At 34.6% G+C, this 25125-nt stretch overlaps 1 protein-coding gene across 4 annotated transcripts in view; it reads right to left on the reverse strand.

Moving 5' to 3' along the window:
* RAP1GDS1 (Rap1 GTPase-GDP dissociation stimulator 1) overlaps positions 1-25125 on the reverse strand; it is a 157265-nt gene that overhangs the window by 105135 nt on the left and 27005 nt on the right. For 3 of the 4 annotated variants that reach the window (XM_055313300.1, XM_055313298.1, XM_055313296.1), the window contains exon 2: positions 22237-22347. In XM_055313300.1, coding sequence (XP_055169275.1) covers positions 22237-22347 — 111 coding nt within the window. The remainder of the gene's footprint in view (positions 1-22236; positions 22348-25125) is intronic. The other variant, XM_055313299.1, reaches the window with a different exon arrangement.

Raw genomic sequence — 25125 nt, forward strand, 5'->3', positions numbered from 1 at the left:
AAAATTCAGTAATAATGCTAATAAGAAGGTAGCATTTGAGCTGAGTTTTGAAGGGCAATTAAGCATATTCTAAGCAGAAAAGGAGAAAAATATATCCTACAAAAAAGGAATATGTGAAAGCATTACTAGCTGAGGCTAGAGACTCTAAATTTGTAATAGAAACATTCCATACAACTGAGTGATTTTTTTTTTCTTTTCCCCAACAGCCAAAGGCTACCAGAACTGGGAAGCAGAATAAGTAGATGGTTGGTATTATTCAAGATTCAAAGAAGAGGCAGGTAGAAGAAGAAGTGTACAACTATAAAACACAGATTTATCCATCAGGATCCAGATGAAATGTCAGTCTCTATGTGACACTTTGGCTCTTATAATACTTGAATCCAGCTATTTCCCCAATACTTAGTAATCAGCTCTACTACATAATGTATTAAACTGTATTAAAATTTATCTATTACTTGTCTATTTGAGCTCTCCATGGAAAAGTACCAACTAATGCATGGTCGTACCAAATTAATGCTACTTGAATAGAATTGCCCTGCCCTTAAAGAGTTTGTAGCTGAATAAATGAAAAAGGCATACACAATTAATATATGCTAAGTTCAGAGGGATGTATAAACTGTCATAGAATACTAAAGATGGAGCAACCAGGTTACATTTATTGATGCTGCATAGTTGCAATTACTTCTCACAGAAAAGAGGGTTGAGTTTATAAGGAGACTGCCTTATATTTTAAGAATTCTCACATCAAAAATGAAAGTTTTCCTGTAAAATTACCTATCACTAGCTCTTGCAGAGACTAAAGTTTTCACTTTGCATTAAACTAATCAGGCCTTAGATTACATGTTTTCAAAGGCAAACATATGCAAAAATGTTCTTTAAACCTTCAGAAATCATTGCAGAAAATTACCTTGTCTTTATATCATCCCTCCCACATGCCCAGATCTGAAAGAAAAGATGATCAATCCATAACTAAGTTATTATGAGCCATATGAAAACATTCTGTTTGCTTCTTTAGTACAATGAATAGAAAAGATGTGTAATACTTGACTATGGGAAGAGAAAATCACACGCATCTAAAATGAACTCACCTCACAGAACATTGTGTGCTAAAATGTAGACTTTGAATCTGTGTTTTAAAAAAAACCATTACTCTGCCTCTTGGAGCTTCATTTTGGGATTTATCCCAATGAATATTAAAAAACAAGTCATTGAAAACCCAGTAAAATCAATTATAGATTCTTGTGTGGAAAGTTCTAATACTAATGCATCATTTCTCACTAATAGTTATCCCAAAACATAACTATTATTGTCACACAATACATTTTGATACTTCAATAGGATATATACTCCACTTGTGATGGTTACTTTAAGTGTCAACTTGGCTGGGCCATGGTGCCCAAGTATTTATTCAAACATTATTCTGAATGTTTCTGTAAGGGTGTTTTTGGATGAGATTAACATTTAAATACACAGAGTGAGAGTAAAACAAATTGCTTTCCATAATGTGGCTAGGTCCTATCCAAACAGATAAAGGCCTGAAGAAAGCCTGATGGTCTCCTTAACCCCTTCTTCCCACTTCCCCACTATATATACCACCTCCCCCTTCCCAAAAAGATGAAATTTTGCCGGCAGACCACCTTCAGATTTGAAGAGCAATATCAGCTCTTCCCTGGGTTTCCATCCTGCCAGCCCACCTTGAAGATTTTAGATTTGCCAGTTGCCATAATCAAGTGGCCAACTTCTTAAAATAAATCTCTCTCTCACCCCTGCACACACACACACATATGTATGGGTACATATACACATATACACATACATATATCCTATTGGTTCTATTTCTCTTGAGAACCGTAATATACCTCTGACTCTAGAAAAGAGGATCATCTTATCCTCTTAAACAAATATTTCCAAATAAGAACATACACATGCCATACAGATAGTAGGAAAAAATATTCTCAACCTTTGCTCTATCATCTTATATCAACCATACTACTGCCTTTCTCATCATGCAAGGGACAACTGAAGAAATAAATATGATAGTTATCTTCAAATGCAGAAGATCTGTTAGGGAGGAAACATTGCTGTTTGTTTATCCAGGAGCTAGAAATAGGATCAATGAGAGGCAATGACAACGATAAAGATTAAAGATCAATATTAAAAAAGTATTTTCTAGTCTTAGGGCTATCAGAAAGAAGAGGAAGGAAGGAGGGAAGGAGGGAGGGAGGGATTGAAGGAAGGAAAGAGAGGAAGGAAGGGAGAGAGAGAGGAAGAGGGGGTAAGGGAGGGGAGGAAGGAAAGATTTTCTTAAAAAGAATGGGCCTCTTCATTAAGCCTGAGTAACTATTTGCTAAGGTAATACCATGGTATTGTTATTTGCTAAGGTAAAACCATGAATAAATCCTTTCTTGGTCCTGAAAATAGGTCTGCAAGTATCATAGTAAAAGACAGTCTAAGAATTGTTCTCAACCTTAAATACAATCATCTATGTCCCCACTGCTTTCTATTATTATTTACTATTCTCTTCCAGCCTCTTCTATCCTTCTCTGACTTATCTCTACCTTAATCTTTTTCCCCACCGTAATTTCCTCATCCCCTATTTAACTGTTTTTACGAATATAAAAATGAGCGGTGCCTGTGTAGCACAGTTGATTAAGCATCCAACTACTGGTTTTAGTTCAGGTCTTGACCTCCAGGTTGTGAGACTGAGCCCCACATAGGGCTCTGTGTTCAGCATGGAGATCACCTGAGATTCTCTCTCTCTCTCCTCCCTGCCCCTCTTGCTCTGCTCTCTCGCTCTAAAAGAAGAGAGAGAGAGAGAGAAAATACAGAAATGAAGAAAAATAAGAAAAAAGCAAATACTTTAGACAAAAGGTCTGTCACACACAACTGTACCTTTATTAACTATATGTTTTTGTTTTTTTTTTAAGTACGATTTTCCTCCTCTCCTTTCTGTAGAGGTGCAAGTAAATTCTGTTGTCTTAAAAATGACAGGCTGAATCTTACTTTCCTATTTGACAGTTGCTTTTAATTTTTTCTTTATTTTCCTCTTTACATAGTAACAAATATATAGTCATTTAAGAAAAAGTTAGTTTTTGACGAAAATTCACAAATTTTTCCTCAAAGGTCTAGCACAAAGTTCATAATTAAATTCCTCTACACAGTATGACAGTGTCTTACTTATAGTTTATACCAAATAATAGGTTATGTGAGCCCTGATATGGCCGTTGATTCATCCTAGACATTCTTTACAACCCCACCAAAAAGATATTGTCCATATGAGAATCTTGTTACTCAAAGTATGATCCATAGATTAGCATACTGGCATCCCCTGGGAGCTCATTAAAAATGCAAGTGGTTAGACCCCACATAAAACTATTGAGTCAAAATCTCTGAAGATAGAACCCAAGTATTTGTGTTTTAACAACCTTTCCAAATAATTTTTATGTAACTAGAGTTTGAAAAGCATCGGTATAAAACAGTGATGTTCGATGAAATATAATGTAAGCCACTAAAAAAGGTAAAAAGAAACAGATGGAATTAAGTTTATTAAGCATTTTATTTTTATAAAATATTATCATTTCAACATGTAATCAACACAAAAAATTGAATCATTTTACTCCTTTTTTTTTTTAAACGATTGTCTCTGAGGTTATGAATCATCTCAATTTCAACTAGTTCCCTTCCAGATACTCAAAAGCTGCATGGGGTCAATAGCTACTATACGGATAGCCCAGGTCTAAAATTGGTTGAGACAGAACTTGGGTTATTGCTAGTGCATTTTCTGAGTTCTATTTTAACATTTGTGTTAAGGTAGACATTGCTTGAACTCACATGAAATCCTGGAGTTTTGCTATCAGCAGCTTTGTAATTTGAGAAACAAAGAAACCAAAGCTAAATATTTAAAAGAGTGAATATATTTGGAAATCCTTGCTTTCAAAAAAAGACATTCATCATAGTTTTTTTTTCAGTGTTCTAATTTTTAAAATATTTTATCTATACATCTGCATCAAATATTTCTTTATCTGTAAAATGTATGTTTCACCTACTTAAAATGTTTATAAGTTAACAGCTATTTAATACTGGTAGTTTAATAAAAAGTATTCTTTGACCAATGGATGAATATTTTTTCTAAAGAATAAGCAGAATCATATACAAAATGCTATGTAAAGCTTTTTATGTAAAAATATTATGTGTAATACTGTTAAAATTCCATGATTTAATCAGGTAGCAAGTCAATCAAGTTTTAAAAAGAAAAAAAAAGTTGTTAAAAACCCAAAGCATCAGATGCATACTATTAGTCATTCACAGCACAATACAGTATAAATTAATTCATTCTGGTTCATATAAAATAACTTCTTCCAGTGTCTTCTAAAATATACAAAAACCAATTCAATTAACCCATTGAAGAAATTATATTTTTTAAAAGTTGAATTAAGTACTAGAGTCAGATCATATAATATTGCCTTTGGTTCATTTTATGATTATTTCCTTTTGATTTGACATAGTTATTTTTACACTCTTTAAGATCAGTAAATATAATTACCTCTACCAGACACTGAACATACCTCTATTATAGCACTTATGAAAAAATTATAATTATACATTTACTTATCGGTCTCTATCACAAAATAATGAGCTTCTGAGGGCAGGGACTAAATTTCTGCCATTATTTGGAGATATCACAATGTTTGCAACACAGTAAGTAAAACTCAGTGTTGAATATATGTAGGAATGAGATCTGAAGATGAGGTGATATGCAAGGTATGACATGACTGTACAAAATGTTCCAAATCTAACTTTAAACTAAATAGTTAATGTATAATCAAAGCAGTATGACATATCAAGGCAGTATAAACTTAACTGTATTTGAATACTCTACAAATATTCTAATGGGTCCACCTACATTCAATTCATGGACTTCTTTTACTTTAGACATGAATCACTGATGTGCAGGATCATGAATGTCACAAAGTATTCTCTACTGCTGCTCTAACAGTCCTGTATAACTACAGAGAAAAAAAATTACATTTGTTCTACCTAAATGTGTGAACTCTTTCAAATCTCAAAGAGTTATACAATGCATTGTTTGCTTTTTAAGTGATACTAAAACAGCCCAAATGTCCAAGTGTATATATCTGTCAACAGAAGACTCTGAATACTCTTAGCTTCTATTTAAAAAACTTAGAGAATAGGGATGCCTGCATGGTTCAGTGGTTGCCTTTGGCTCAGGTCATGATCCCTGGGTCCTGGGATTGAGTCCCACATCAGGCTCTCCCAAGGGTGCCTGCTTCTCCCTCTGCCTATGTCTCTGTCTCTCTCTGTGTCTCTCATGAATAAATAAATAAAATATTTTTAAAAATTAGGGAATAAGGATTTGGTGTATTATATAGTGCGTTATTATGAACATTACACTCGAACATTATACCTAAACCCTACACCTTACTAAAAACACAAAATATTCACATTTCCTTAGTTGTTAGTGATTTGTTATAAGAGAGTAAAATGACCTTAAATCACATACAGTTAAAAATATGGCAGATAATACTGTGGTCTTTGTCAAGATCTAATTGTACAGCAAACAGAGAATAACGTAGAATCTTCTATTCAGATAAGAAGATATATTACTGACTCACCATACATTTCCTCAACTAGATCACTCCTTTGTAATGTGCTTCTTTTTTTTTTTTTTTTTTTTTTTTTTTTTTTTTATAAATTAATTTTTATTGGTGTTCAATTTACCAACATACAGAAAAACACCCAGTGCTCATCCCGTCAAGTGTACCCCTCAGTGCCCGTCACCCATTCACCCCCACCCCCCACCCTCCTCCCCCTCCACCACCCCCAGTTCATTTCCCAGAGTTAGGAGTCTCTATGTTCTGTCTCCCTTTCTGATATTTCTCACACATTTCTTCTCCCTTCCCTTATATTCCCTTTTGCTATTATTCATATTCCCCAAATGAATGGGAACATACACTGTTTGTCCTTCTCCGGTTACTGTGGCCAAGTTAAAAAAGGGTGTTGCCTGAGTTCTTCTCTGGGATTTTGATGGAATCTTGTCTCACATTTAGATCTTTCATCTATTTTGAGTTTATCTTTGTGTATGGTGCAAGAGAGTGGTCCAGTTTCATTCTTCTGCATGTGGATGTCCAATTTTCCCAGCACCATTTATTGAAGAGACTGTCTTTCTTCTAGTGGATCGTCTTTCCTCCTTTATCGTATATTAGTTGAGCATAAAGTTCAGGGTCCACTTCTGGGTTCTCTGTTCTGTTCCATTGATCTATGTGTCTGTTTTTGTGCCAGTACCACACTGTCTTGATGAACACAGCTTTGTAGTACAACCTGAAATCTGGCATTGTGATGCCCCCAGATATGGTTTTCTTTTTTTAAAATTCCCCTGGCTGTTTGGGGTCTTTTCTGATTCCACACAAATCTTAAAATAATTTGTTCTAAGTCTCTGAAGAAAGTCCATGGTATTTTGATAGGGATTGCATTATACGTGTAAATTGCCCTGGGTAACATTGACATTTTCACAATATTAATTCTGCCAATCCATGAGCATGGAATATTTTTCCAACTCTTTGTGTCTTCCTCAATTTCTTTCAGAAGTGTTCTGTAGTTTTTAGGGTATATTTTGAGAACCATTTGAATGGTAAATGGTTCTCCAACCTTTTATTTTCAGGTTGTAGGTGTCCTTCTGTCTAAAATGAGTCTCTTGTAGACAGCAAATAGATGGGTCCTGTTTTTTTATCCAGTCTGAAACTCTGCGCCTTTTGATGGGGTCATTAAGCCCATTCACGTTCAGAGTTACTTGAACTTCTTCTTAAAGGGGAGTTTTAAGAGTCCCCCTTAAAATTTCTTGCAGAGCTGGTTTGGAGGTCACATATTCTTTCAGTTCCTGCCTGTCTTGGAAGCTCTTTATCTCTCCTTCCATTTTGAATGAGAGCCTTGCTGGATAAAGTATTCTTGGTTGCATGTTCTTCTCATTTAGGACCCTGAATATATCCTGCCAGCCCTTTCTGGCCTGCCAGGTCTCTGTGGAGAGGTCTGCTGTTACCCTAATATTCCTCCCCATGAAAGTCAGGGACTTCTTGTCTCTTGCTGCTTTAAGGATCTTCTCTTTATCTTTGGAATTTGCAAGCTTCACTATTAGATGTCGAGGTGTTGAACGGTTTTTATTGATTTTCGGGGGGGATCTCTCTATTTCCTGGATCCGAATGCCTGTTTCCCTTCCCAGATTGGGAAAGTTTTCAGCTAGGATTTGTTCAAATACATATTCTGGCCCTCTGTCCCTTTCGGCGCCCTCGGGAACCCCAATTAAACGTAGGTTTTTCTTCCTTAGAGTGTCATTTATTTGCCTTAATCTGTCTTCATGGTTCTTTAATTGTTTATCTCTTTTTTCCTCAGTTTCCCTCTTTGCCATTAACTTGTCTTCTATGTCACTCACTCGTTCTTCCACCTCGTTAACCCTCGTCGTTAGGACTTCTAGTTTGGATTGCATCTCATTCAATTGATTTTTAATTTCTGCCTGATTGGATCTAAATTCTGCAGTCATGAAGTCTCGTGAGGCCTTAATGCTTTTTTCTAGAGCCACCAGTAGCTGTAGAATAGTGCTTCTGAATTGGCTTTCTGACATTGAAGTGTAATCCAGATTTTGTAACTCTGTGGGAGAGAGGGCTGTTTCTGATTCTTTCTTTTGAAGTGAGGTTTTCCTTCTAGTCATTTTGCTCAGTGCAGAGTGGCCAAAAACAAGTTGTATTGGAACACGGGGGAGTATCACTGGTCCCTCTAGCTGGTCTTCTGGGGGAGGGGCCTGTTGCGCTGATTCTCAGGTGTTAGCACTTGGGGGAGCTGCTCTGCCCCTGCCTGCTGCAGGGCTCAGCGGGGGTTGTTTACCCCGTGAGGTCTCAGGAGGAACAGTTGCAGTTGCTATGGCAACTCTGGAAGCCTGGATTCAGCCTCCGCAGGAACTACGGGGCTCGGGGCTCTCGGCTCTCCGTCCGCAGGGCCTGGAGGCTCCGGGGCGGGGCCGCTGATCTGCTCAGCTCGGGGCAGGAGCGTCCTTGCTGTCCTGGGCCCTCCCGGCCTCTGCCTGTCCCGGGGGGAGGCCGGATCCTGGGCTGTGTCCCGGCGCCCTGTGCTCCGGGGCCTGTGTTGTTGGATTTGCGCTCCCGCCCCGCAGCTCCCTCCCTGGAGCCGCTCCCGAGCCCCTCCGAGCTGCTCCGGTGCGTGCTGCAGCCCTTAGGGAGCTCGGAGCACTCTCCTGCGCTCGCAGGTGTCTGTTAGTGTCCCAGGGAGCCTGAGGGCATCCCCGCTCTCCTGGGTCCTGCTCCAACTCCCTGCGAGCCCCTTTCCGCCCGCCCGGGAAGGTTGGTGCAGCTCCTGCTCCTCCGGGACGGGGCTCTCCTGTCCTGGGGACACTCGCCCCGGCCTCAGCCCGGCTCCTCGCGGGGCCCCTCCCCCTCGGAGGCCTTTTGTTTCTTTATTTCTTTTTCCCCCCGTCTTCCTACCTTGATAGAAGCGCGGACTTTTCTCACTGTAGCATTCCAGCTGGTCTCTCTTTACATCTCAGGCCGAATTCGTAAATTTTCAGGATGGTTTGAAGGTTATCTAGGTAATTTGGTGGGGACAGGTGATTTGGGGACCCTGCTCTTCCGCCATCTTGCCCCTCCCCCTGTAATGTGCTTCTAACAAGTATTTAATTTGGGATCTTTTTCTTTTCCTGGATATTCTTCTCTGACTTTGACTACTTCAAGCAAAGAGTTAATATTTTACTCTCTATTATGTCTGTTAATGTTATAATCATTTTTCCAATTTAACAATTTTGCAGTTGGTCATTAATATTCACATACATTCATAACTCAAACAATGAAAACTGCAGTAAATAATAAATGAGTCACAATGAAAAATGAAATAACTTTGCTTCTATTAACTTGGTATAAAACATATTCTCATGATGTGGTGTCTGTTCTGGTTTTAACGTAATGGATAAACTACAGTTTCATGTGAAGTAACATTTATACAAAATCAAACTTCAAAAAGAAGAATTTTCTTCAATCGCCTATTTTTCTGGCTAGTGTTTCTTTCTTCTCTTAAGAACAAATGTTAGAAACTTTTAAGACAGTCCTTAAGGGATGCCTGGGTGGCTCAGCGGTTGAGCATCTGCCTTCGGCTCAGTATGTGATCCTGGGTCCAGGGATTGAGTTCTGCATCCAGCTCCCTGAAAGAAGCCTGCTTCTCCCTCTACGTCTCTGCCTCTCTCTCTGTGCCTCTCATGAATAAATAAATAAAATCTTAAAAAAAATAAAAAGTCTTAAAAGTCTTTAAGGCCAAACATTTAAGACATTTTTTTAATTTATAAAAGAATTTATATGCCTACTTCATTATATCTTAAAATATCAAAATTCACATGACATTAAAAACTCCCTGTGAGGAATCCATGTAAAAGTACCTTTAAGTAAGAAAAATCGTAAGTAATAAAGTTCACACTTGCAGGGTTGAGTAATCTAAAAGTAAACAAAACATGAAAACCTAAATTTATAGCTATGGACATAATTCAAAGGCTAATATAACCTTGCAATTATAAATAGTTTTCCTGTACTAAAAGTAATGCTTTACTTGATACATTACATCAATAAGAGAAAGAATAAAAACCATATGATCATTTCAATAGATTCAGAAAAAAGCACCTGACAAAGAATAATATCCATTCATGATAAAAACGTTCAACAGGGTAAGTCTAGAGGGAACAGACCTCAACATAATAAAGGCCACGTATGAAAAGAGCTAACATCATACTCAATGGGGAAAAACTGAGAGGTTATACCCTAAGGTCAGGAACAAGGTAAGAATGTCCTCTCTCACCACTTTTATTAAACATAATACTAGGAGTCCTAGCCACAGAAATCAGACACATAAAGAAATAAAAGACATCCAAATTGGTAAGGAAGAAGTAAAACTCACACTATTTGCAGATAATGTGTTACTATATGTAGAAAACCTGAAAGATTCTACCAAAAAGCTACTAGAATAAACAAATTCAGTAAAATTTTATGATACAGAATCAATGTACAGAAATCTATTACCTTCCTATACACTAACAATGAAGCAGAAGAAAGTGAAAATAAGAAAATAATCCCATTTTTAAAAAAGAAAATAATCCCATTTACAATTACAACACAAAACAGTAAAATATCTAGGAATAAACTTAACCAAAAAGGTGAAAAACTTGTAGTCTGAAAACTAGAAAACATTGATAAAAGAAAGTCAAGACAATGCAAAGGAATGGAAAAACATTCTATGCTCATGGATTAGAAGAACTAATATTGTAAAAATGTCTATACTACCCAAAGCAATCTACAGATTTAATGCAATCCCTATCAAAATACAAGTATTTTTCACAGAACTAGAACAATATTTAAATTTGTATGGAAACACAAAAGACCTCAAATAGCCAAAACAATCTTGAAAAAGAAAAACAAAACTGGAGGTTTGACAATTCCAGACTTCAAGTTATATTACAAACCTATAGTAATCAAAACATACGGTACAGGCAAAACAAAAACAAAACAACGTACATAGATCAATATAACAGAATACAAAGTCCAGGAATAAACCCACAATTATATGGTCAATTAATCTTTGACAAAGCAGAATAAAATATACAATGGGAAAGAGTCCCTTCGACAAATAGTGTTGGGAAAACTGGACATCTACGCACAAAAGAATGAAACTGTACCACTTTCTTTCACCATACATGAAAATAACCTCAAAATTGATTTAAGACCTGAATGTGTGACCTGAAACCATAAGAATCCTAGAAGACAGCATGATGCATTTCTCTGACATTGGCCATAAAATTTTTCTACATGTGTCTCCTGAGGCAAAGGAAACAAAACTAAAAATTATTTTTATCAAAATAAAAAACTTTGCACAGCATAGGAAATAGTCAACAAAACTAAAAGGCAACCAATGCAATGGGAGAAGATATTTGCAAATGACATATCTGATAAAGGATTAGTATCCAAAATATATAAAGAACTTCTAAGTAATACCAAAAAAACCCAAATAGTGCAATTGAAAAAATGGGCAAAAGACATGAACAGACATTTCTCCAAAGAAGACATACAGATGGCCAACAGACACATAAAAAGGTGCACAACATCACTCATCATCAGCGAAATGCAAATCAAAATCACAGTGAGATATATCATCTTTCACCTGTCAGAATGGCTAACATCGAAAACTCAAGAAACATGTTGGCAAGGATGTAGAGAAAAAGGAACTCTCATGCACTGTTGGTGAGAATGCAAACTGGTGCAGCCACTGTAGAAAACAATATGGAGGCTCCTCAAAAAATTAAAAATAGAACTACTCTACAATTCAATAACTGCACTACTGGATATTTACCCCCAAAATACAAAACAGTAATTCAAAGGGATACATCCACCCTTATGGTTACTGTAGCATTATTACAATAGACAAATTATGAAAGCAGCTCAAGTGTCTATCGAAAGATGATTGGACAGAGAAGATGCGGTATACACAAGCACACACATACACACACACACTATCGCATATTACTCAACCATAAAAAGGAATAAAATCTTGCCTTTTGCAACAACATGGATGGAGCTACTGTATAATGTTAAGCAAAATAACTCAGAGAAAGATAAATACCATATGATATTACTCATATGTGGAAATTAAGAAACAAAACAAATGAGCAGAGAAAAAGAGAGAGAGAGAGAGAGAGAGAGAGAGAGAGAGAGAGAGAGAAACAGAAAGACTCTAACTACAGAGAACAAACATGGTTACCGGAGGGGAGGTGGGTGAAACAGGGTGATAGGGACTGAAGAGTACATTTATCATGATGAGTACTGAGTAATGTGCAGAATTTCTGAGTTGCAATGTTATACACCTGAAACTAATAAACACTGTATGTTAACTATACTAGAATTAAAATTTAAAAATTTAACTTATTCTAAAATATATAATTCATATTGTTGATTTTAATTATTCTTTAAGTACTAATTCTTATTAGGTAAGTGTGTGTCCCTGAAGAGGGACAAAGGAAGATACAAATTATTGTGAACACCTCACTAGTTTACTAAAAGGTCTTGATTTTGAGATTGTAAAACTATGTTGCACTTTCCACTCTTAAGAAAAACTTCCTCTAGTAATAATGCTCTCAACAAATAATTTTATTATAAACTTTATAATATCAAAATTAATAGATGCTATTTTTAGTATTAATTAAACTCGAGGTTAATTAATACTAAAGGTAGCCACTCTTGATTTTTTAAAAAATCATTCTTGAATTAAGACTATTCTTTTTTTATCAAAATTTAATTTGCCAACATATAGTGCATCGCTAGTTTCAGATGTAGTTTTCAATAATTCATCAGTTGCCTATACCACCCAGGGCTCATCACATCACATGCCCTCCTTAATGCTCATCACCCAGTTATGTGATCTTCCCACCCACCTCCCCTTCAGCAACCCTCAGTTTGTTTCCCAGAGTTAAGAGTCTCTCATGGTTTGTAAGACTATTTTCTTAACATGAAAAAAACCTTTTACATTAAATCAAGAGGTGTTACATTGAGTGATGAAGCATTAGAAGGACTGCTATTCATAGCAGAAATTAAAGTAAGATACTATTCAAATCACCGTTATTTACTATATTGCTGGAAGTTCAAGTCAACGCAGTAAGTAAGCTATAATCACAAAGGAAAGAGGAAGCAAAAATGTCACTTTGCAGATGTTCGGACTGCAAAACCCAAAAAAACTAATTAAACTTTTATTTTAACTACCAAGTGGGTTCAAAAGGTAGTTTAATACAAATAAAAATATAAAAATGCATACAGATTTCAAATTGATCTCCAACAATAACCACTTAGCAGTTATAATGGGAAAAACTCCCTTTGCAACAACCAAAAAACGTAAAATACATAGGAATACTTAAAATGAGATTTGTACGGAAAACATGAACCAAACTACATCTCACTGAGACACAACAAAGACTTAAACAAGATATAATCCATGTTCTTAGATTGAGAGACAAAATGCTGAGAAGTCTTCAATTCTTTCTAATTAATTTAGAGCTTATCTCAATTCCCATAGGAATTTTCAGGAATGTGACAATGCATTTCCACAATTTCTGTGATATACTAAACCCATGAAAATAGGACTTTTTGACAGATTTATAAAGAGAAACTTCCTCCATTAAGCTAATATAATTAAAATAGCATGGCTACAACACAATAGACAAACAGATTAATGGAACATAATAAAACTCCAAAGCTGGCCCAATTACATTAAATTAAGGAGTTATTATTTGATAAAAGGAACATCATCAACCAAGAGGGAGTAAACAATACATGGTGCTGGGAAAATTGATTGTCTAGAAAAAAACAAATATCCTCACCTTACACAATATATCAAAATAAATTAAACATAAATAAATCAATTAATTATAATAAATACATATTTTATAAAGAAGCTAACAATAGGAAAAATGATGACTCATTAAACTTTTATTATTTCATAAAATGTCTCATTTATAGATTTCAGGGTCTACATAACTGTGAAACTTTAATCTCTTACAATGCCAAATGGGTACTCTAGAAATCTGAATTGCAAGAAATAAAAATGAAACCTTGTATGGTTTATATTTAAAATATGTAAGGAAGCTTTCTAGAGGAAACCTAATCATCATGGACTATCAAGTTCTACAGAGGTAAAAAAGACTATGATACTGACCATACCTTTAATATCAGGTTCAAATATCTATATTCACAGTGAAGACACTAAAGACAGATTAATCAATTACTTTAAACTAGTTTCCTTCAAATATCAAATTATACCTTTCTGTTGAAAATATATAAATCTTATTCAGATACTAGTATTATTAATTCATTTCTAATTCACTATATCAATCAAAAGTCCAATTTATATACCTCAAATTCTTGAACACATTCAGAACATATTGGGGGAGCGCTTAAATGATTCTAGAAGCCAGTTACACAAAAATGAGCAAAGGGGAAAAGAGGGCAAACCAAGAAACAGACTCTCAACTACAGAGGACAAATTTAATGGTTACTAGGAGAGATGGGTGGAAGGATAGGTTATATAGGTGATGGGGATTAAGAAGTACACTTGTGATGAGCACCGAATTGTTTAATCCCTCTATTGTACACTTGACACTAATATAACACTGTATGTTAACTAAATTGGAATTTAAATAAAAACTTAAAAAAAAAAAAAGAAGAAGCACCAGCCAGAAGCCAGTTACATCAATCAAGTATGTGCCACAGAAAATCCACAACCAGCTCTCCAGGAAGAGTTACATACAGCACCATCTTGTTGAAAAAGAATGTCAAGAAAACAGCAGCACAAACCCCATCATTTCTCTCTCAACAATAACTTAAAAGTGTAGTCCTTAGTGATAGTAAGTCAGCAATGGTACTATAAATACTGAGGACAGATCTTCCTAAGTATATATTTGGCATATAGCATCATTTCAAATAACATTTCTCTTACATATTTTAATCTCTTTTAGGAATATGAGAAGTTTTTCAAATTTAGCTAACTTAAGAAGCAAAATGGTAACATTTATAGCTAATGTTAGAAAACCAGATCTTCTGCCAATGTTTTAATCACAAATACCAATGGAAGCTTATCTCCTTCTGGAGATCGCACATAACAAGAGCTTTTTTTGCTCCTTGTAAAGTATAGCTTAAAAGCACATCAGAGGGCAAACTGTAACCAGTATCACAATTATATCTTGCTTTTGTTATTAATCTCATGGCCTGTGACATATTTTGGGATGATCTCTCTCATTTTTCCAATCAGATTCAAATCTTTCCATGTCCATTTCTACAAACTACTGAATATCCAAATATATTTCTGCTTTTGACTAAATGCACAGAACATATCTTGGGACCTTTATGCTTTCTCTTCCTTGAATCTAACCCTTGAATAATGAACTTAAGCTCACTATTTTAAATGTCTTATGAATGTCCTTTTGTATACTGAATAACCCAATTTGATTTTATTGATGACATTGCATTTTCCATCATATCCTACTGGATGGCTCAATACTTAAACCTACTTCAATCAGCCACCACCCACAATTCAAGAAACAATGGCCTCTAAAGCTGCAACAGAAATCAAGTACTTGTAAATATTTTATAAAATTTTAAAAAATGAGATTATGTAATCAATATATTCAAAACTGTTGATGAGGTATTTATATAAATTTTTGGTACTAAGTCTTTGAAATCTACAGTGTGCCTAAATTCAAACTAGCCTCATTTCAAATGTTCAATTGCCATGTCAGATAATGAATACTGGATGCATGAGTTTAGAAGATTACTGTGGAAGACTAATGAGTATAGTGTTCCCTGAGTTTTTCCATTTTTTTAGTTTTTCCATTTTTAATGTTTTTTTTTTTAATAGCCTTGATACTGAGCAGGCTGACTCTATGTAAAATTCCTATTACTTGAATTTTTAAAAAATACTGTTCCATTATTGAATTGCTTTGTATATTGCTGTTGAGAAGTCTGATGCTAATCTGATGTTCTTTCCTTTTAAGTAACTTGATCTTTTTAAGTGGAGGCCCTAAGGATTTTTCCTTTGTACTTATTTTTACTTTTTTTTTTTATTGTTACCGAGTGATGAATTTATTTGTGCAAGAGTTGCTCTTTTGTTTTTCATTTAAACACAAATAAATGCATAAGTGAAAGTTTTACTAGACCAAGTCTCTGAGTTGCCCATTACAGTCAATTTTTGTAAGTACATGGCTGCCTCTTTTACATCATGTAGATTCTGGTCTTTCTTCAGAAAAATTCATAGTTTTAAATATCAGTTCTACATCAGGTTTTTGTTTTTCTCCTTTAGGGCTCCAAATGAGTATATATTGGATCTTTTTGCCTATCTTATACATTAATCATTTTCTCTCTGTTCCTTTGTCTTCATTCTTTTGCCTGTTTTCCTCAACGCTCTGTAATAAATTTTCAGTCACCTCTATTCTTTCCTGTTATCTTAAAATCTAGTTTTAATGTCTTTATTTTTTTTACAGATGTATTTGAGAGAGCATGCAAGAGAGTATGAGAGAGAGAGAGAGAGAGAGAGAGAGAGAGAGAGAGAGAGAAAGAGAGTACAAGCAGTGGGGAGGGGTAGAGGGAGAAGCAGACTCCCTACTGAGCAGGGAGTCCAATGTAGGACTTGATCCCAGAACCCTGGGATCATGACTTGAGCTGAAGGCCTATGCTTAATGACTGAGCCACCTAGGTGTCCCTGGTTTTAATTTCTAAAATGATTCTTTTTCTTCAATTTCTTGTAGTCAACTCTTCTTTCACAACACCCTGATATTTATCCACTTCTATTTCAAGTATCTGAAACTCTTACTTGAGGATTTTTTTCTTTTCATATATGCAAAGGATTAAAGATATTTAATATAGGTCATGGTGTTCGGGTATTGATAACTGGTTTATGGGTGGTTCAGGAAGAAAACTTTTAATAGCTAAAATATTGTTTCTTATTTTCTGCTTTATTCATTGTAGTAGTTTGTATGTTTATTATTGCAATTTTCTATTCAGTATAGTTTTTATTTTCCTTTATGAGCAATAAGAATTTATGTAATAAGGATAAAGATTCAGGATGACTATCTAGATTTCTAGTTCAAAAACTCTCTCTTCTGAACTTAAACCAAAGGAGGTTTGTAATATGTCTTCTAATTTTATGGTCTTATTTCACAGAACACTTAAATTTCCCTATCTCGTTTCCTTCTTTCCCTTCACCACCATGTCTGCAAGGCAAAACAAGATCATTGCTGAAAGCGGCACTCATCTGATATGTTGTCTAGGGTCCTTGTGCTTTTATGTCTCTTCCTTTTGATTTCTCAATAGCAAATGCTCTTATTCAATCTAAGACAAGATTGTAGTATTTTCCCAGGCTAGAACTTGTCTTCTTAAAGGCATTTTTAAATATGTATTGTTGGGTTCCTGGTTCAACCAATTTTCCTCTCATCTTTTCCATGTAGTTTCTGCAGTCTCAATGAACTCTATCATGGGCTCTGAAGCTAAGTAGGCTAGATTTTGATATTTATTTCTCTCCCTAATAATTTGAAGGTCTTAGTCTGCCTTCTACTTATGCGTAAGGCACAGGTTAAGTTAATTGTTTTTACTTGATCTCTTTGATGATCTGTATAAATTTTTAGAGAATGTGTGGAAAAACTGAGATTTAGGTAGCTGCCACTATTCAATGGCAATCCAGGATTCTCAAATTCATCAAGAATTGTCAATGCCTTTTTAGTTGACCATTTTCTTTAGTCTCCTCTATTCTGCAAATGCTATCTTTACTTAGTAAAAACTGAACTTTTGATAATTTATGATCAGCACCACTTATTAATAAGCTCTCATGGACAATGGCCATAATAACTAGAAGAGTCACATAATACAAAAATACATAAAGGAGGTGAACAACATAATGAATTCAGTTTGCAAAAGAAATATATCACTTCTGCGGTGCATTTGATAACTTAGGGTAAAAAAGCAAAATCAAGGGACGTCTCGGTGGCTCAGTGGTTGAGTGTCTGCCTTTGGCTCACGGCATGATCTCGGACTCCTGGGATCGGGTCCTGCATCATCAGGCTTCCTGCATGGAGCCTGCTTCTCCTCCCTCTGCCTGTGTCTCTGGCTCTCTCTCTCTCTGTGTGTGTGTCTCTCATAAATAAATAAATAAAATCTTAAAAAGAAAAAAAGTAAAATCAAGGTATTACTATGAGGGGTGCCTGGGTGGTTTTGTTGGTTAAGTATCTGCCCTCCACTTACATCATGATCCCAAAGTCTTGGGATCAAACCCCATATCGGGTTCCCTGCTCAGTAGGAAGCCTGCTTCTCCCTCTTCCCCTGCCTCTGCTCATGCTTTCTTTCTCCCAAATAAAAAAAAAAAAATCTTAAAAAAAAGATATTACTATGAAAGAAATAAAATTATTTTTTGTCTCTACTAAAACAGCAGTAATGTTTCATGTCCAGTGATTTCAGGTTTAATATGGCTACTGAAAAACAGCTGATAACAAGTTTCAAAGTCCCTTACTTAAAGAAATAATTTGGATACCCAAAAGTAAATCAATTAAGAAATATTGAAGCATATATCAGACTAAAAGCAATTTACAACAGAAAGTTCTATTAGAGAAGACTCATAGAGTAATCTACATTAGCAGCTTGTACACATAATCCGGTATGTTTAGGATTATAGCCTCAGAAGGGAACCCAAAATCAACATAATGAATTTTAAAAAGGGGGGGGGAGCTAAGAGATAACCTAGGTGAATTCCTAGGTAAGTTCCTAGATAAGTATGATACTAGGTTCCTAGATAAGTATGATATTAGGTTAGGAATGTGGACTAGATACTACTTTTTTTTTAAAAGACAAGCAAACAGGGTTGTTCTAAAGAAAATAAACAATTCTGTGATTCTTGTATGAAACAGGAAATGTCACTAAGTAATTAACTAAACAAAGTTAGAGCACAAAGGTACATGAGGCAATGAGACAGAGGAAAACAGCCTAATCCTTTATGATGAGAATTTAGAGCTGTGTTGGTGATCACGTCACTGTTTTGTGGTTCCCTCAGCAGCAGAACATGGTCCCCATGCTCTTACAATGGAATAGAATATTTTATTATGAATGGACTGTTAATTTTTCTTGTCTTTGGGCCTTTGATTTATGCTAACAGTTTGTCTTAAAACGTGATTTAGATGTCACACTCTCTAATGACAATTCTTGTACTAATGTTTAGGGATGAAAATTTGGCCTATTGTTTTAAAATTTCAAATAATCATGTAAAAGAGTAACCATACTACAATAAGCATTTACAGAGAATCTTATATTCTCTAAATCAAAAGAGGTAAGGATGAACAGAATTTGACTTCTTAGAGGGTAGCTTTCAAATATTTACTAAAAATATTTAAAAACTGAGATCTGAAGTATTTAAATGAGTAAATGAATGCTTCTATTATTTAGTTAGATCAGAGATTTACACAAAATGCTTAAGTAAAATGTTTTCCATAAAACCTAGTATTAAAATTGTCTAACCCTTGTCTCTTAAGATTCTGACATATATACTACAATGTTACCTAAAAACAGTTTAAGAAAGAAAACCATTCCAAACTCATACAGCAAATATTCTAATTTTAGATTATGATAATTTTTGATGTACAATTCAAATATACTAAATTTCCACAGTGTAAAAATTTTAAAAAGCATAATTTCATTCCTTTCAGATTTGTTCTTTCCAATGACAGGTTAGTAGACTATAAAATAAAATTTTAAGTTTAGATTTCTATTACACACATTACCATCATCTACTTGTACAGAATGGAGAAATCACTTTCTTGATCAGGTGCAATTCTGGTGCAAACAATGATATTTTTAGCTAAAACACCTGACACTAATGAAGAATTATGACATTAGAAGATCTCTGCAAAAAAAGCATAGATTCACCTAAGTTAAATGTTTTATAAGGTAAAATTATAATTTTACCTTTAAGAGGGTAAGAGTAGCAATGGATCAATCACTTCAAGGAAGAACAACTGTAGAAAATAAACATCTTACTAGAATTTTTTTCTTACTTTTTGTTTAAAAGTCACTTGCTAATCTTTAAAAAATAAATCAAAAAAAATAAAAATAAAAATAAAAATAAAAAATAAATCAATAAAATACCTATAAAACAAATCTATAACGCAATGAAAAAAGGTGTATAAACCATTCTCCTCTTTAATAATATAATTTGAAACTATTTTAAAGAAAAAGCAAAAATTTAAGACACAATGTTAAAACCTAGCTTTTGGAAACACTTTCACAACCTAAAAACTCAAAGAAGTCACACTTCACTCAAAATGTAATTTTTTATTTTGTAGGCAAAGAGTTCCAATCCAAACTCTAGACTGTGCCAGAGCAAGGCAAGGAACCTTATAATGTCTGTTTCTTTTTCCTTTACATGGTGATATCTCTTCATGGGACTAAAGTAAGTTTAAATAACAGATATAGTCCCAAGTCCAGTGTTGAGTACATAGTGAGCAAGCAATCAATGACAGATAATCATTCTTAAGTCAAAGACTGAACATCTGCATGAACTTCCCCTTGTGTCAAATACTTCTGTATACAGTCTTAGATGAGAGGATACATGAATTTTGTTACAGATTCTTAAAAAAGATATATTATTTTTGCTCCCTTCTTGAGATTTAATAGTTAAATTGGTGGAGTTTGTTGTTTTTATTAACACCTTGTGGCTATTTGGCCTTAACACTTTATAATTTCAAGGCTATTTTTAATAAATAGATTCAATGAATAAGTCTGCAATGGATATGAATTTAATCCAACAATTACATACTTCTCACTTTTTCTTAAATTGATTCTTTAAAAAGTTAAAAACTTTGGCTTCCTTTTTTCATTTCTCTTCTTCAACTTCACTTCTCTCTCTGTCTTTTCAGGAGATGGCTGAAAAACTCTCCACACATAATTGAGAACATTGCCTCCATATTCTTCAGTTACTAGACAAATGGTTCATTTAGAAAATTCTTTTTTCTGGGGTGCCTAGGTGGCTCAGTAAGTTAAGCATCTGCTTTCAACTCAGGTCATGATCTTGAGCTCTCTGCCCGATGTGGAGCCTGCTTCTCCCTCTCCTGCTGCTACCGCTCCCTCTGCTTGTGCTCCCTCTCGACCTCTTGCTCTGCCAAATAAATAAATAAATAGGTCTTTTTTTTTAATTTTTTTTTCTAATATAGAGAAAAAGACCAGGCCACTGAAAACAAAAGAAGAGTATAATAAAACTCTTCCAAAAAAAAAAATGAATTTGAGATATTCAATTTACTTAGACTAATTACATGATTATGTAAATCTACCTATATAAGCATATAAAATTCACATTATCACATATTATTTCTAGTCCCCTAGATGCATGTTATACAAAAGAACATTCTGTGATCATGGAAATGGCTTGTATCTGTTATCCCCAAGAAGGTAGTTACTAGCCAAATATGGCCACTTAAAAGTAAGATTAAGGAACTTAGCTTTAAATTAAATTATTAAATTTAAATAGCCACATATATCTACTACAATGGACAGCACAGCTTTAGACACTCTCCTTTCTCTTTACCATGGTGAACCTTATTCAAAAGCTCTTATTGAACTCCTGTTTCAAACTTCTCTGTTACCTCTAAGACTGAATAGGTTGACAGTTACAATCTCAAAAACAAAGAGAATTACTGAAAAAGAATTTTCCAAGCTAGTTCTAAAATGTGCTTTTTGATGAAGAGTACTACATTCAATTATTTTAGATTTTCTAAGCACAGTTCACTAAAAAATGAAAATAAAAAAAAATAACACACAGGAGTGCTTGAAATTACAACTCTAACAATATATACTTTCTCCTAAATTCTTTGTCAGCTAAATGATTAGTCCCAGAATAAGATAATGGCATAACTAAAAACAAGTGTAGCACAAGCCATAGCACAACAAAACAGAACAAAGGAAACAGATAAAAATATCATTCTGTACCTGCCTATTCTCTGTGATAATACAAAAATTAATGAATGGAAATATGATGGATCAAATACATAACACATATTTGTTAGCCAATGAAGAGTTTTATAATTTTTATCACTAGTGTTATTTACTACAGCATTAAAGATCAAGTCTTACACCTCAGTTATAAGGGATTTTTTAATGACTGTATACACATCTTTCCAATTAAATCTAAGCATAAGCATTTTTATTTATTTTTCATAAATATTAAAGCAAAACTATTAAAAAGATGATTGTAAGATATCAGAAAAAAATTTTAGGTGTTTTAGGCTTCCCTCTGTTTTTCCTCCCCAGTCTCCCCACATATACACATACAGACTTTTTCAAAAAACAAATGTAGGTGTTAAGGAAAAAAACAACTATGGTGCTTATCTGTCAGGAATGAAATAATGGCCTCTCTGTTGGGCTGGTATTAATGTCATTGCCACCAATCAATTCCTCCTTTCTTGTGCCTATCAACTTGGCTTTCAGTACCTTGGGAGTAGGGAGCTGGGGTGGGAGAGCAGAACATGTAAAACAATCTCAGTATTCTGGGATAGGATTCAAAAGAATCCAAGTTATGTGAATGCAAGTTATGTGCTACATTACAAACCAATTTCTGAATGACTGATTTGATTTTTTTGTTTGGCATTTGAAACACAATGAAACTCACTATTTTGAGCCAGGGCTTGAAGCAGACAATCCAAGCATCCTTCTAAACTATCTTCAGTTCTGTCAACAGCTGTTATCTTCAACTTCTTCAAGGTATCACTGAGATTATCTGCTTATAGAAAAAAAGAAAAATCAGAACTTCTACTAACATATGACCATCATGGTTCATACAGTTACCACTAACAGGCAAAGGGCTCTCATTATTGTGAATTAACTTCCACATACATTACAAAATGGCAATGGACTATATACTATTACAAACTTTTTAAATAAAATTTTTAAAAATAAATAAGTAAAAATTATCCATTTAATTCAGATATGAAATATTCATTTTGTATATGTGAGATACCAGGAATATTCAAGAATAATAAAAATTGTCATAGAACATCTTTTTCAGGATTTTTTTTTAAAGATTTTATTTATTTATTCATGAAAGACAGAGAGAGGTAGAGACATAGGCAGCAGGAGAAGCAGGCTGCCCGTAAGGAGCCTGATGTGGGACTTGATCCCGGGACCCTGGGATCATGTCCTGAGCCGAAGGCAGATGCTCAATCACTGAGCCACCCAGGCACCCAGGATTGTTATACCATATTTAGCTTGTTCAGAAAACCAGCGATGATTAATTGGAAAGAAAAAAAAAACCCACTAAATGTCTACAAAAAATTACATTGCTTTGGAAATAGTATTTTGTTCCTATTTTAGCTTCCTCTGCTATATTTTAAAGACATAAAATGAAAATGAAGGTTTAGAATAGTTTCAAAATAATAGGACTTAAAACAATACAAAGCTGATGACTAGAGGCACCTAGGTGGCTCAGTGGTTGAGCGTCTGCCTTTGGCTCAGGGCATGATCCTGGGATCCTGGGATCAAGTACCAAATCAGGCTCACCCAGGGGGAGCCTGCTTCTCCTTCTGCCTATGTCCCTGCCTCTTTCTGTCTCTCATGAATAAATAAGTAAAATCTTAAAAAAATAACAAAAAAGCTGATGACTATACAACCTATTTAACCCCGCCATTTGAAAAACACTTCAAATCAAAATACTGCTATAAGCCAAAACATGTACATTTTGGATTATAAAGCTGTGCTCTAGTCCTCAATTATGTGTAGATTCCCCTATACCACAGACTGTCAAAAGGGCTTTTATTTACATCAATTATTTCGATTAACATTTAAATACTAAAAGTTAAAACTAAGACTTAAGACTCCTTTTAGTAATTCATTTAACCCTAACAGTTTTAAAGTTATTGTTTAACAGTAATATATATATATATATATATATATTTTTTTTAATTTATGATAGTCACACAGAGAGAGAGAGAGAGGCAGAGACACAGGCAGAGGGAGAAGCAGGCTCCATGCACTGGGAGTCCGACGTGGGATTCGATCCCGGGTCTCCACGATCGAGCCCTGGGCCAAAGGCAGGCACCAAACCGCTGTGCCACCCAGGGATCAGTAATATTTTAAAAAATATTTTAAAAAATAACACATTTCAAAAACAAAAAAGCTCATTGAAATACTATTGTTCTACATTTTTATGAATCTCCATAATTCACAGAAAATAACTGGATTTTAATCTCTGCTTCTGTACTCAATCTTCTATAATTTGTTGTTGGGGTTGAATAGATGAAGGAAATTCAGCCTTACACACATAGCTGAAAAACAGGAAAGTATTTCATTGTTTTAAAAGATTTTATTTTTATTTATTCATAAGAGACACAGAGAGAGAGGCAGAGACATAGCAGAGGAAGAAACAGGCTGCCCACAGGGAGCCCGATGTGGGACTTGATCCCAGGACCCTAGAATCAATGCCCTGAGCCAAAGTCTCAATGCTGAGCCACCCAGGTGTCCCAATAGGAAACTATTTTAATAGCCTTTTCAGATAGTTATGGATACTCTTTGATGCTAATCAAAACTTGAGTAAGTGGTAATTTTTTTAATGGTTGGTTGACATGAGAATCCTGAAACAGTATTAATAAACATTTCTAACTCTCACATTCAAACCCACTGATCTCTTACACTTCGAATCTTTCATGCATGCAAGATATTTATCATCCATGCACTGGTCATTAAATAATTAGGTCCTGAAGTTATGCATATCTTCCAAATATTGACATATTTCATTATACTATTTCATTTGTTAATATCATCACTAATCTTATTAAAAGACTCTTTGTAAGTACTGGGGAAATATCAAGCTCAAGGCATACAAATTTCCTAAAATTCTAATTTTGTCTTACAAACTTCAATTTTATTACCAGCAACGAATACTGTCAGTTATTTTTCTTAAACGATAAATTAACCTCATTCATTTGTGAGAAAATGTTTGCCAAATATGAAAAACCAGTTTGTCAGTTCTTTCAAATAAAAAATGTTTTCCGTTAAAAAAAAGTACCTTGGTCAGCTCATAAACTGTATAAGTGCTTCTCTTCAGAATAGACATCAGACTTTGCAATGCAATGTAAACGTTTTATGTGTACCTCCCATTTCATTACACAGAATATTTTTAAAATGTGTACACAGATACTGATATTAAAAAAAAAGCAGAAAGCTTCATCATGGGCATTCTTAAGTGAAACTGGTATTTTTTTCTACTTAAAGTATATTACGGTAAAGAATACCACTAGATACAATTTAGTGCTACTACTGCCCTGATGCACACATACCCTCAGTTTTTTACCCATAATTACTTTTGTACCATTGTTAGAGCAAATGTCAACAGAGTGAAAAAGACAAATAATATCTCAATGGTATTATGCAAATAGTACTGACCTCATAGACACCCTAATGGGATACCAAGGACCTCTAGCACTGCTGCTGCAGTATTAGATTTCAGGCATTTTCTAATTTCAAAGTAAGGTATATATTTTAATAGACTTCTGTACATTGCCAG

This window comes from Nyctereutes procyonoides, unplaced genomic scaffold (genome assembly GCF_905146905.1).
Source record: "Nyctereutes procyonoides isolate TBG_1078 unplaced genomic scaffold, NYPRO_anot_genome, whole genome shotgun sequence".
NCBI lineage: Eukaryota > Metazoa > Chordata > Mammalia > Carnivora > Canidae > Nyctereutes > Nyctereutes procyonoides.